Source organism: Dreissena polymorpha, chromosome 9 (assembly GCF_020536995.1).
Source record: "Dreissena polymorpha isolate Duluth1 chromosome 9, UMN_Dpol_1.0, whole genome shotgun sequence".
NCBI lineage: Eukaryota > Metazoa > Mollusca > Bivalvia > Myida > Dreissenidae > Dreissena > Dreissena polymorpha.
Window position 1 is genome coordinate 96,369,731 of NC_068363.1, and position 15,760 is coordinate 96,385,490.

General features: G+C 34.4%; 1 protein-coding gene across 5 annotated transcripts in view; it reads right to left on the bottom strand.

Moving 5' to 3' along the window:
* Positions 1 to 1,586: 1,586 nt before the first annotated feature.
* The window catches only part of LOC127845478 (neural proliferation differentiation and control protein 1-like), a 93,543-nt gene continuing 79,369 nt past the window's right edge, over positions 1,587 to 15,760 (bottom strand). For all 5 annotated transcript variants that reach the window (XM_052376412.1, XM_052376409.1, XM_052376410.1 and 2 more), the window contains 5 exons: positions 14,991 to 15,143; positions 14,413 to 14,479; positions 7,983 to 8,147; positions 6,518 to 6,617; positions 1,587 to 4,450 (listed from right to left, as the gene is read on the bottom strand). In XM_052376412.1, coding sequence (XP_052232372.1) covers positions 4,340 to 4,450; positions 6,518 to 6,617; positions 7,983 to 8,147; positions 14,413 to 14,479; positions 14,991 to 15,143 — 596 coding nt within the window. In that variant the 3' untranslated portion in view covers positions 1,587 to 4,339. The remainder of the gene's footprint in view (positions 4,451 to 6,517; positions 6,618 to 7,982; positions 8,148 to 14,412; positions 14,480 to 14,990; positions 15,144 to 15,760) is intronic.

Genomic DNA, 15,760 nt, shown 5'->3' on the forward strand with positions numbered 1-15,760 from the left:
GGCTAATAAATAAATAGCTCAGTGCAGTGCATTCCTGAACTCAGTGGGGATGGACTACCTCTGAAATCTCCATTCAAGGACCGTACATCTATATAGTTGTACAGCAACCAGTCAGTATGGTACTTCACATTTAACATTATATGTAAATTTGACTTTCCAGTTTAAATACACATAAAATATGGTAAATCCCTTTAACTTAGCTACAATAACTGGGGGACACTTCAAACTTAAAAAAAGTTTTCTTTTGATGCACTTTTTGTCACTTATGTAAACTCACAAATGTCGGTGTAGCAATTGTCCTATAGGCTGCCATGTCAACAGTGGGCAGGAACACTAACATATCATATGCACTGAGGTATTTATATATTTTATGGAGATTCTCTTTCAAGTCAGATCTAAACAGGAAAGGTTTTCTAACAGGCATCAAACAATTAATTTATGTTCAAAATGATTGATAGAAATTGTTTGCTTTAAGTATTGTTTTTCCAAACCAGGAGTTTTTTTTAACAAACATAACAATACATAAACATCCATTTACATCACTTACAAAAATAAACCCACCAGAATCCCCCGCAATACTGTAACTACAACTGGTCACAGTAGAAATAAATTCCCCGCAACACTTTATGTAGCGAGTTGAAGTCATCATCTTATAAAAATTCTTAAGGGGAGAAACTTTTAGGATAATTTATATTGTATATATACAACTTTACCGGTATATCATAAGGAACAATGCAGGTTCATGTGGTTTGACTTCTGTTTCTTGAAATGTGTAGGAGAACTTACTCGTACAAGTTTCCTCTACTTTGTTGCGTGGGGAGATTATAAATGACAATAATTATATTTTTATTTTTGTTTTGATAACTTACTAACCAACAACAGGCATAAATTACTAAAAACAGATACATAAATAAAACAACCAAACTGCTAACACTGGCCACACAGCATAATAAAACAATAACGCATGTGTACTGTCTATGTAACCCTCAATAGAAAACAATAAATATGTTTGATCCCTTATTGATGGATATTATAAAATACTGCTGGAATGATATTGTCGTCATGGAATATTGCAGTCTTTTTAATGTTACTGTGATTCACACACCAATATAACATCAAACTCTGATAAAACATTTATACCCAGTGCACAAAATGTAATCTGACCACATATGAAAAACAAACCAACTAATTATCAGTTTGCAGAATGTCATTTAAATCCTACAATAAATTCAAGAAAGTGTCCAAACCTTTCTTCTGAAATACATAGATATTTCATAGATATTTCAAACCTTAAAAGTTGTAAGTTTTCATGTTTATCACTGGTTGCTATTTATGTTTACTGCTAAGTACAGTTTGTTGTGTTTTTTTGCAAAAAATGCTTCAATGTAGAAAATTATTTTGAGTGCAGTCAACTTCACTGCAATATAAACAAGAGGGCCAAAATGGCCCTAGTTCGCTCACCTTTTTGAACTCGACCAACATATCATAAAGACAAACATTTTGATAAAGTTACATGAAGATTGGGCATGAAATGTGACTTCTACAGTGTTTACAAGGTTTTTCTTTTTTTTGACCTAGTGACCTAGTTTTTGACCCAGCATGACTTAGTTTTGAACTCGATCGAGGTATCATTGGGACAAATCTTCTGACCAAGTTTCATGAACATTGGACAAGAAATGTTGCCTCTAGAGTGTATACAAGGTATCTCTATAGCCAAATAAGGAAAACTGCCCCGCCCACTGGCAGCCATGTTTTTCAACGGACCAGAACCACTTTTGAACTCAACCAACATATCATTAAGACAAACATTTTGACAAAGTTACATGAAGATTGGGCATGAAATGTGACTTCTACAGTGTTTACAAAGTTTTTCTTTTTTTTTGACCTAGTGACCTAGTTTTTGACCCAGCATGACCCAGTTTCAAACTCAATCGAGGAATCATTGGGACAAATCTTCTGACCAAGTTTCATGGAGATCGGAAAAGAAATGTGGCCTCTAGAGTGTTTACAAGGTTTCTCTATAGCCAAATAAGGAAAACTGCCCTGCCCACTGGTGGCCATGTTTTTCAACGGACCGGATCCACTTTTGAACTCAACCAACATATCATTAAGACAAACATTTTGACAAAGTTACATGAAGATTGGGCATGAAATGTGACTTCTACAGTGTTCACAAGGTTTTTCCTTTTTTTGACCTAGTGACCTAGATTTTGACCCAGCATGACCAAGTTTCAAACTCAATCGAGATATCATTGGGACAAATCTTCTGACCAAGTTTCTTGAAGATCAGACAAGAAATGTGGCCTCTAAAGTGTTTACAAACCAAATGTGGACGACGGACGGACGAACGGACATACAATGGACAAAGACCGATCACAAAAGCTCACCTGAGCAATCAGGTGAGCTAAAAAAACAAACAAATTTATGTAAATGCAAAATGTCTTGTACAAAAAATTGAAAACAACATATTTGTTTTATAATGCAACAAAAAATAATAATCTTATATGAACAGCAATGAAATTAGAAAATAGTGACAATGCATAAATACTCTCATTTACAAGTTGTTCACTTATCATCCAGAACTCCAGAATTTTACAAAGATATCCATAATAAAATCAGTAGTCTGTCATAACAGTATAGTTTTACATTATTTTAACATCTCTAATATTATTATACAATTGTTTAAATAAATAACATGTTATATGCAATTACCAATTAAGTAAATGAAACTGTTACTCAAGCCAATGCTTCATTTAAACAAGAGGGCAAAATGCCCTAGGTTGCTCACTTGAGAATAGAAGGGACTAATCTGTTATAAGCAGCTTTGTATGATGTTTGTATAATAAATGAGGCTTTTGACATTTCAGCTTGTAGAAATCCTCTGAGATATCCTTTCAAAAAAAGTTTGGTTGAAGTTTTATGTTGAAAAACTTTCAACTGCAGCATAAAGTGCTCAAGTCAGCCCAAAACAATTCATTTTCATGTATTTTTCTGCTATCATTGTACTTAAATTGTTATGATAACAGCATTTGGAAAATATAAGGTATTGCATTTTAATATAAATCATAAGGTATTACAAATGAGACGTGAAATTTCAATCAATAACAACAAATCAATTTGTGGTCACATGCAGAGATCCAGAAAAGATGTGTATTTGCGTAAAATACTCATGGACAATTTCCAAATACGCATGAATTATACTTTTGATGAGTGAAAAAAATCATCATAAAAATTGGCATATGCATTTTGTGCAATTATCAGTTGGACCAACAGTGCCCAAATTCGGATTATTTGACAGCCATTTCAAAATGCATGTTTAAGTAAACAAGAGTAGATGTTCTTTATTATTATTACATGTTTTCTGCATGTTCATGTATAATTTTTTTATAAAATACAAAATCAAAGACTTTTGCAGGAGTATTTTAAAAGTCTTTGATTTTGTATTTTACTCATCAGCTAAAAAAGTCATGATTCAAATACTCTTTATCTTAAAAAATAATCTGGAGCTCTGGTCACATGTATCATAATGTTTAGCACATTCAGTAAGAGGCGTGCCTTTAACTATTGAAATCAAAGTACCAATGAGATGTACACAAGAAATACACTCTGCCAATCATACTTTGGTCTAGCAACATTTTCTCACTAACATACATACACCGGATAAAAATAAAATATTTAAAATAAATGTGTAAAGAAGAAATTAGGTATAAAGGTGGGTGCCACTGCTGTAGTTTGGCCAGGAACGTTCAGACATCACACAGCACTATGAAGGTGTTTCAAAGCCCTTGCTTTTGTAAGATGTAGGGAACACAAACAACTCACTTGCGTTCAATAACTCTGTGTTCATTCAACTTGAAAACACTACTTCCAAACTTATTATCACAACTCAAATGAACTTCCAGACAAACTTAAAAATGCTAAACAAGCCTTGATTGACAGTACAAATTATTGAAAGTTTTGTTCTTAAACATTTTCAAAAATTGGTTATTGTTGTGAGAATGTCTGTTTTATACTATAAACATTCATTACAAAATAATAAATCATTTTTTACAACTGAAAAAACACACACTATTGCACAGGCGTAACTGTGGATTTCTGTTTGGCATTTATCAACAACCCGTTTTACACATCATTGTTCCATTAATGGGCAACTACATTTAATTCTTTAAATAGGATAAACAAAAAAGTTCTTCTGTTCATTAAAACAAGGTAAAAATGTCAAAGTTATTTTTGTTGCAGAAAATCTTTATATAATCAAATGTGAATTATTGTATTAAATGACTATGAAATATTTATTAGCTAATCCAAAGAGCATGGCTTGCTGTCTGTGCCAGGACTGCTATTCATCGTGCTGGTCTTGTTCAAGGTGCTTCATTGTCGGGCTCTCACCATTAACCGGAGTCTGTGCGTCGCCTGTGAACAGCGGATTTCTCACCTCCATCTCCCCTGTCTGAAGAGCAGAGAACACAATGTGCATAACTGTTCATGCCTCACGATATACTCACACATGAATGATCTACAATCACTATACTCACACATGAATGATCAACAATCAATATACTCACACATGAATGATCTACAATCAATATACTCACATATGAATGATCTACAATCAATATACTCACACATAAATGATCTACAATCAATATACCCACACATGAATGATCTACAATCAATATACTCACACATGAATGATCTACAATCAATATACTCACACATGAATGATCTACAATCAATATACTCACACATGAATGATCTACAGTCAATATACTCACATATGAATGATCTACAATCAATATACTCAGACATGAATGATCTACAATCAATATACTCACACATGAATGATCTACAATCAATATACTCACAAATGAATGATCAACAATCAATATATACTCAAACATGAATGATCTACAATCAATATACTCACACATGAATGATCTACAATCAATATACTCACACATGAATGATCTACAATCAATATACTCACACATGAATGATCTACAATCAATATACTCACATATGAATGATCAACAATCAATATACTCACACATGAATGATCTACAATCAATATACTCACACATGATTGATCTAAAATCAATATACTCACACATGAATGATCTACAATCAATATACTCACACATGAATGATCTACAATCAATATACTCACACATAAATGACCTACAATCAATATACTCACACATGAATGATCTACAATCAATGTACTCACACATGAATGATCTACAGTTAATATACTCACACATGAATGACCTACAATCAATATACTCACACACAAATGACCTACGATCAATCTACTAACACATGAATGATCTACAATCAATATACTCACACACGAATGACCTACAATCAATCTACTCTCACATGAATGATCTACAATCAATATACTCACACATGAATAACCTACAATCAATATGCTCACACATGAATGATCTACAATCAATTTACTCACACACAATTGACCTACAATCAATATACTCACACATGAAGGCCTACAATCAATATACTCACAAACAAATCACCTACAATCAATATACTCACACACGAATGATCTACAATCAATATACTCACACACGAATGATCTACAATAAATATACTCACACACGAATGATCTACAATCAATATACTCATACATGAATGATCTACAATCAACATAATCACACATGAATGATCTACAATCAATATACTCACACATGAATGATCTATAATCATTTTACTCACACATGAATGATTTACACTCAATTTACTCACACATGAATGATCTACAATCAATATACTAACACATGAATGATCTACAATCAATATAATCACACATGAATGATCTACAATCAATATACTCACACATGAATGATCTTCAATCATATACTCACACATGAATGATCTACAATCAATATTCTCACACATGAATGATCTACAATCAATATACTCACATATGAATGACCTAATATCAATATAATCACACATGAATGATCTACAATCAATATACTCACACATGAATGATCTGCAATCAATATACTCACACATGAATGATCTACAATCAGTATACTCACAAATGAATGATCTACAATCAATATACTCACACATGAATGACCTACAATCAATATACTCACACATGAATGATCTACAATCACTGTGCAGGCTTCACAATATACTCACACATAAATGATCTACAATCAATTTTTGCCTGCTAGTCATCAAACACCTGGGAGGCCTGCAGTATCTTATCAGATATAACCCAATGGTGTGAAGCACATCAAAGAAAAGTACAGAGTAAATCAGCTACACACAAACAACTCAACTGCAATTGCCATAATGAAATTTTCTCTTAGAAAATAAATTAACAGACAGTTTGTTCATCAATGATACTTATCATCATCAGATGCTGTTTTTTCATTATTTGTCAATGAAAATCTGCTTGTTTTTTCTAACTTCATTTCATTGCAGATGCCAGTGAAATTACACCCAGGGGCTTTCTGAGTAACTAGACTCAGCCACTACTTACCGGTGCAAGGCCCGGACATTCATACACTGTGTAGTCTCCCTCTTCATTCTCCTCGTCTGACTCGTCCTCTGAGGCGTCATGCTTCATCTCACCATTGGCTCTGTAAAACACACGGTTTATGTATGTATTTTAGCCTACATGTTCACTGTGTGATAGTGTCTCTCACAAGCAAGCAGGGCAAGCGGAATACAATTTCATACAATCAACAGGTTCTATAAAAACCCTCGGAACACCACCACCATGAAATATTCCATTTATTTAATACCTTCTTACTATAAAACAAGATCTGTCACCATAGGATGACATATGAACCCTATAAACACTTTGATAAAAGTTATGAAATTTTTTCCAAACCTAAACATAGATTTCGAAACCTAAACGCGGGTCAAGGTCACAGGGGTCAAAATTTGTGTGCGTATGCAAAGGCCTTGTCCTTATACACGTGCATTCCAAATATGAAGTTGCTATCTGAAGCGACATAGAAGTTATGAGCTTTTTTCGAAACCTAAACGCAAAGTGTGACAGACAGATGGACGGACAGTCCGATCACTATATGCCCTCCTTCGAGGGCATAAAAACAACTTTACAAGTCACCAGCGTAACTATTGATGTACCAGCATTCATTCAGAACACAAACATAACATTATTGAACTAGAAAACTATTTACATGCTATCATGATGAGTAAATTATTCTGTTTTTCAAGCTGTTTAATACGGAAAAATAATTCACAATATAAGATTCGAAATTCAGATCTGGTTCCCAGCATTTGATACCAAAACCAAATATTTCTGTCATAAGTATTCTGTGGCCCCTAATTTTAACAAATTTCAAACTAGAGTGACCACATCTAGCCTTTGGGGTCATTTTAAAGGAATTCATTTTTTAGGTTGAATGACATCCCTGAAGCAATTCCTTAGATACTTGCTTACCAAACAAATTGTACTAGCTCGGACAACACAGAGTGAAAATATACAAAACTAGCATCTTAAGACCTAGAGCATAATTCTGCATGTCCTTGTTTACTTGGTGTTTTTCAGCAAATTCATTGCCATCAGAGCAATTGAATTGAATTTTGATCCATGTTTAACCTGCAGCAGCCACCACATGTACCACAGATTGGATGCTAACAGCACTTGTTTCAGACACATTTGAGCCTCGTTCTCTGATATCTGGGCCTACATGGGTAAAAAGTTGTCCCAGATTAGCCTGTGCAGTCTGTCTTTTTTTGTTTTAAAAAACTTTCTAACAAAAAATTCCAATAGAGTGAAAAGTGTCGTCAATGATTAGCCTGTCCCGTTTTCGCAGTTTAATCTGGGACCAAACTTTAGGTACATGAATTAATACCAGTTTCCCCAGCAAGCTTTTCATTTCATCTCCTCATCAACTTGTTGCCTGCTCACTAAGGACCATTCCCAAGGTTGCCAGGCAGACATTTGCAGCTTGCTTTGTGTGTACGCTACTCACTTTTCCATGGCGATCATCTGTTGTTTCTGGTGCTGGTAATGGTACATCTGTGCGCTCTGTGCCAACTTCCTGTCCCCAGGGGAGGGCAGCCGCTCCTTGGTGGGCCCAGTCACGCCGTACGCTGGGTAGTCAACGTCACTGGCGGCCTTTACACGCCGACGAAGTCTGAAACATAACATAAACATGTAGCGTGAACAAATATCAGTCTATCAGACATAGGTCTGGAATTCAGTCATTTGATGATGAGTCGCAGTTCCAGGTTGAAATAATATACATGCAAGCTACATGCACCCAAAGGCCATTCTGTCACACTTCCAGACTGTTGATGTAATATATAATTATATATTTTAGAATTACCCCAAACAGATTTTTCCATGGCAGCATACCACACAACTTTTTTTTAAAAGCTGCTATGTGTATGTAGTTTCAACTCACATGAAAAAGATTTGAATTTTATTGGAACAAGAGATGTGTTTGTGAGAAACCCAATGCCCCCTATTGCGCCGCTTTGAAGCCATATATTTGACATTTGACCTTGAAGGATGACCTTGACCTTTCACCTCTCAAAATGTGCAGTTCCATGAGATACACATGCATGCCAAATATCAAGTTGCTATCTTCAATAATGCAAAAGTTATTGAAAAACTTTAACCAAGGTTAAAGTTTTGGGACACACACAATGAATGAATGACAGACAGACAGGCCAAAAACAATATACCCCCGATCTTTCGATCCGGATGCATGAAAATGGTTCCAATGGACAATTTTTATTTTAAAGAAAACATTCATGAGAAATACTATGTTATTAATATTTTTCTCACAATATTTTGCTGAGACAGATAACATGAGATAAATAAAATCAGATGAACAAAGGGATTGGCTTTCCTCCATATCCGCTAACAAAGATACACAAGTATGTCACATATTATTGATTATCTGCCAGTGTGACATAGACTGGCTTTCATCCACATCCACGTACTGAGATACTGGGAGAATGCCATCTGTTAGTCAGTTAATTGAAAATACTGGTGCATTATCTAACCAACAGTTGCTACTATGATCATGAACAAATGGACAAACCACTGAGGTTTCACATTCTGACCACAAATTATTGTATGCAATAAATAATGCACAAAAAAGAATGCCAATTGATCAATCTCATATTCACTTTTTTGATGATTTTCCTGATGCCAAATTTATCAAGGAATCAAAAATGAGACTCAAAGTGTGTGGATAGTTTCTATTACTGGGTGCAAATAAGCCAGTGAGACTAAGAGACGAATTAATGCCAAATTTGGGGTCTAATGAATTATGAGATCATAATTTTGCATGAACACATGGTCAGTTTGTCTATATTTAGGTCATCATCTCAAGATATCAAGTGGCAAGTAGGAAACCAACATAGTCACCATCTGGGCAACTATGACACTGACATCATGAAACATGATCAGTGGTAAAACAATATTTATAAAAATAATCTGCAGTAAATAAACTTTTATTCATGACAATACTTTTATCTCTTAATGAGAAAATGAGTTTATAAATTATACATGCGCATACCAGTTTTATATATAGTGATACATCTCTGGTGCTTTATATAGATAAAAGCATTAATTGTTTGTGTTGCCACATATATTTTTTATTATTAAATGAGCCACGTTTTGGGAAAACTAGGCTTAATGCATGTGCCTGAATTCTGCACAGGCTTATCAGGGATGACACTTTCTGCCTAGACTGGATTTTCGTTTGAAGAGGCTTCCTTTAAACAAAAATTCAATACAAGAGGGCCATGGGCCCAAAGGTGCTCACATGAGACTCAAAGGAACTAGAGTATTCTGACAAAGTGAGACCTGATCATGAAAATTGGACAAAAAATACAGAGTATAAACTTGTTTTTTTTTAAATTGACCTAGTGACCTAGTTTCTTAGCTTAAATGACCCAGTTTCAATCTCGGCCGAGATTTCATACGGACAAATGTTCTGACCAAGTTTTATGAAGAATGGCCAATAAATATGGCTAATATAGCGTCAACAAGTTCTCACTATAGCCATATTAGGAAAACTACATCCCCCCCCCACCCGCCGGCCCTGTTTTTCATCACTTTTGCACTAAAAATGTGACTTCTAGAAATGTCAGCAAGGTTTCATTATAGCCATATAAGGAAAAATGTCCCACCCCCTTGCAGCCATGTTTTAGGACAAACCATAACCATTTTTTAACTCGGCCAAGCTATCATTAGAACAAATGTACTGACCAAGTTTCCTAACGATTAGACTATACATGTGACTTGAAGAGAGTTAACAAGGTTTTTCTATAGCCATATACGGAAAAATGCCCCGTAATTTTCGTAACTTGTTATTACTCACATTTGGATTTCATATTGTTTGACATTTTGTACTCACATTTTTGTTTGAATAAATTTTGTTAACATTTTGTTTTCTACCTTTATAATAGAGTGGGTAACACAGTCAATATGATGTTTAATAATTAATGCATCTGACGCCTTGTCAATGATCCCAGTTGTTTTTTTTTACTTAAGTGTAAAAGACATAAATATACAATTACATTTGATCAATTAATAAACAATATATATCAATATCCTTCATTTATTCATCTTAGTACACAATTAAATAAAATTATTCGTAACTCAATTATGTAAATTAGAAATAATTTATATAATGTTTTCATGTTGACAAATACATTTTCTGTGGAAATTGATAAGTGAAAATGATTTCTGTTAAAGTAAAGTAAAGAAATGAAATTCTCTGAACGTAAGTGCATTAACTTTAGTTTAGATTATAAGCAATTCTCAAAAGGTAAATGTGACAAAAGTATTGTAACAGAGTCTAAATTTTGAGTCAAAATAACTTTTTTACATTTTTTTCATGCATCTTTACAATCTTCATAAGAAACTTTTCAATCAATAAATTTCTGTCTAGTTAGAACTGAACTATTCCCTATGATGCTGAATTGTCATCTAACCATTCACAAGTATTGATTGGTTCAACCATCTCCCCGATGCTATTCTTGGATGTTGCCCTATAAAGCTGCTATTATGACAGAATCAATAGCAATAATTACAGCATCACTGTGAACTGTATAAAGGCCATGTAGGGAGGTCTGTGGGTGACCAGTGACTGCTGAAGTGACTGCCACAGATTATTAAGGCCATACGGGAAGAAACTTAATATTAACCTTTTAAATGTGCACAACATATACATATTTATAGATTTCATGTTTTTACAATATGATTTTAAAGGTAGAAAACAATCATGATTTTATCTTTCAGACACATGCATGTTTAATTTGAGTTTACCCCATTATCTATATGACAAATGAAGCTATTCCCCTAAATCTGGCACAATGGTAATTTCTTTCCCTTTGACAGAAGCAAGCAGTAAACCAGCACTATCTGATTTGTAATCATTATAGCAGTAATCTGTAAAGAGCATCCCTGAAGAGCTAGTGTTGTTCCTGCAGTCTATTAATTACAAATTGAGAGACAGAATGATCGATACAAAGCCACTACATGTTTTCCCAATTTGGGCTTCCCTTGACAATACATGTACATATGTTTACTAATAGTGATAAATGTTGATAATTGTGTAAGTTCAACCTGACCAGCATTTACAAAATGTATTATTTGACACAGTTTGTTATAGCTCTGTCTAATGGCTGTTTCCAGGCAAATTGTTTTCAGTCGTAAACATTGGAAAACAACATCAGCGACTTGTGGGCGGAAATAAGCTCCGAAATCCACTTATTGATTTCATTGTCATTCAACTCCTACGCAAAAATCCTACAGGAACAGAGAACAGAGAAGTCCATCCATATTTCAAAATTCTGCAGACAAACATTACAAAACTTACAAGGGGATGAACTTGAAAAGCACTTCCAAAGCAGGGTAACTGTATATGAACCAGGCTCTTTGAAAACTAGGCTTGATGCATGTGCGTAAAGTGTCAGCCCAGATTATTTGCAATAATCCAACACTCAGCTATTGACCCTCTGGCTTTTTCATGTAAAATCACCACTGGGAATCCAGGCAGCACTTTAATAGGTTAAATGAGCAACATAAACTGTTTTCTGGCAATAATTAACATAAATAGATCATAAACATATCCCTAATGCGCAAATTAAAAAAAGTTACGCGCTAAGGTTTGCTGGCATAAGAAAGATAGAAAATCCAAGTTTCAAACATGTCAATGGGTCATTAAAATGTGTAAAAAAAATTCAATGGTCAATGACGAGTATTCCCAACATGAAAATTTGCATAGACTATCTCCCAAATCCTCTTGTGTCTAATCATATAACAATGATGCATTGTTTGTCTCAAGAAACTCTGTAAGATACATGTAGATAGAATCGTAAATTCAAAACTTCCGCTTTTGGTTTGAAAACCGTTTTTAATCAAGTTTTTGTTTTGAGTATTTCTCCAAAACAAGACATGCAAATTGGTGTTGATGGCAACAAGTATTAGGTTGATTGAACTCGATTTTATAGACATACACAAGACATAAAAAAAATTACATGGTTTTTGTCTTTACCAGGAAAAACTTTGAGCTGTACTTATGTACTCATAAAAGCTCAAAGCATTCAAGAAGAACTACTTCCCAGATTAGCCTGTTTAGTCTGCACAGGCTAATCAGGAACGACACTTTTTGCCTACACTGGAATTTCATTGAGAAGGGACCTTTAGACAAAAAATACAAGGCACAAAGTGTCATCCTTTATGAGCCTGTGCAAATTGCACAGGCTTATCTGGGACAATACTTTAAACACATGCCTCAAGCCTGGTGTTTATATTTAATGTTTAACTGTACAGGCTTCATTAATTCAATACATCAATTTTGGAAAGTACATGATAAGTCGATCTTTCTGTACCAATGTGACTGACAGAATTGTTTGAATACTGTTAAAGTATTCCTACCAGGATTAGTAACATGACTATAGTCTTTTATTGATGCACATACGGTGATTGTCAAACAAAATAACAATTTGACCGCTCTTCAAGAAGTTTTTAAGCGATAAGAAATTAATTGGGATATAAACAATAACAGTGTTGGCAAAATCTATTGTCCATGTTGTCCAGGAACATGAATTATCACAATTTACTAATTAACTGTTGAATTATTGATATAAGCCTTACAAAGTGACCAACCTTGAATAAATAAATAAATACATGTACATAATAAAACAACAAAAGGTGCACAATGTCATTCACTTTAATTTATCAACAAATATGTACATGTGTACATAACCTGCCATGGAAAAAAAGAGTCTTATCTATTAAGAGCTTTATACCAATATTTTATCTTAAAAGCTGTCCTGTATAAATCATTCTTCCATAAAGATTATTTCAGACACCCAACGAATTATCTCATCACAATTTTCTAGTTTTATTTCGTGTTTCTTTGATGGCTAAAAGGTTTCTTTGTAAATTTGTGACAAAACGGAGAAATATTCAAAAATGAAATCCAGAAGACATCCATTTCCCAATAATCCAGAAACACAATATCATGAACAGTTAAAGACAACCTTTAGAAGCGTTGAACATATCAGTTACATGCATTCAGAGCGTCCAGCAGAATGGTGTTCAAATGTGTGATAAAGACATATAAGTCACAATATGAAATGTGTTTGGTTTGTTTAACTCTTTCAGTGCTGGAATCGAATTTTGAAGGCCTTGTTTGTTATTCTGATAGTATTCTTTGAAAAAATCAAAGAAAATGCTAATTTTAGAAATTCAGCAGACAACATTTTAGCAAACGACAAATTTTCCAGCATGCAAAGGTTTGATTCCCTGCAGCCAAGCGGATGGATGTTTACAGTAATGCCTCCCACTGCCAATCATTGTAGGGATTACCTAAAGCACAAGGGAAGCCTGTCTATTTGTTTGTTGCCTCCTCTCCATTTGTTAGACTTGTCCTTCAGACATAAAGCCAGCCCCTTTTCATTGGGTAAGTTGTTTGTTAATGCAGATAAACCCAACATGCTTTTAGTGGCTGAAAACGCAACATTAATAAAACGGTGAAGCCTAGAGGGATTTCATTGGGTGAAGTCAAGCGTCGCTGGAAGCATGATGAGAGGGTGCTAGGTGTATGACTTCTATCACAGACAACGGGATTAATGTCAATTCCCGAAAATTTGGTTTTTAATTGGAAGTACAAAACAATCTGTAGTTGATAGGAAAAGATTATTCCAAATTCCACCATATGTTCCAAAGTCTATTGATCATTCTAACTGTTTTATAAAGTAATAAATATCAAACATTCTCAAATTAACAACCTGTAAAAAACTCTTGTGAATTCAATCACCTGAATCATTATTAAAAATATTTCATTACAAGGTTGCAATTACAGCATTGCAGTTTGTAGGTCTCTCAAGATAAGACACGGTCCCTAGTGATGTAGAAGGGTGTGTACTCACTTGTACCAGCAAACTCCAGCCATGATGAGTCCCACCAGTCCAACAATACTACATCCGGTAACAGTAGCTGTAACACAAGGCAACTATGTTTACAATGAGCACATATCAACGCCGCTCATAACGGGCTAAATGCGTGTGCGTAGTCTAGTCCATATCAGCCTGTGCAGTCTGCACAGTCTAATCAAGGACAACACTTTACTCCTAAACCGATATACATTTCAAAAAGACTTTCTGTAAACGAAAAATTCCCTTCAAGCAGAAAGTGCCATCCCTGATAAGCATGTGCAGACTGCAAAGGCTAAACTTGGATGACACTTTATGCACATGCATTAAACCTACTTTTCTAAGAGTGAGTATCAGATATATTACATGAACATCATTAGTACTTGTTTTATCAACATAAACAAGACAACAAAACAAATCAACCCTTGCATTTACTTTTTACTATAATAACCATAATTTAAATATGAACACCGCAAATATCAAAAAGCATTACAGTTGATGACAGCAATGTGTCAACTGCATTTGAAGCTACAGAACTGCTACTAAAATGCATAACATGGCTGCAAGGGACTCACCAAAAAAGATAAAGTCCTGTTTGGGTATAACGGTGTCCTGCCTTTGTCTCTGGGGTGGCAGGGGGGCCGAGTGGTTGGCATGCACAGGCTGCTGTCCCCGGGGGGAACTCACCTCCACCATTGTCCCAGCAGGGAACCAGCCATTTACAATATCTGTGGGAATAGTAATAAGGTAAATGTTAAACTGTATCAGAATGAAAGGGCTTTATATTTAAACCTGTCATTTGTTCACTTTGCAAAAGAAGAAGTGAATAAAAATCTCTTTAAAAAAAACGGATAAAGAATTTGCTATGAGAGATCCCACATTACAAATGTAACTGTTTGACCAACAATACAGAAAACTTATATGTACAACAGTTGAACTGCTCTCTTTGTATGGTAGTACAAAATATGCAATATAAACAGCCGATTTAATGATTATTAATTCATCCTTTAACCCCATACGTAATAGCAAGCCACATGACTGACCCTGATATAGGTTTCTCAATACTTCAAAACCATAATTATTTGTGTGACTATCATTTGTGTTGATTTCGTGGATGACCGATCCACCACTTAAACATTCTGACTAACAAATATTCCCAATGGTGCTGTTTTTTTAACTAAATAACCTTAGGCAAGAAAGAAATTAATATCCAACGTAATCTACAACTACATTGTGCGTTTCTTTGATACATGTATGATGAAATTTTAAGATGATGATGTGTGATCAACACCTGTTTGAAAAAGTTTCTGTGCTTTTATTTTAGAGAAATAAAAACATATTTATT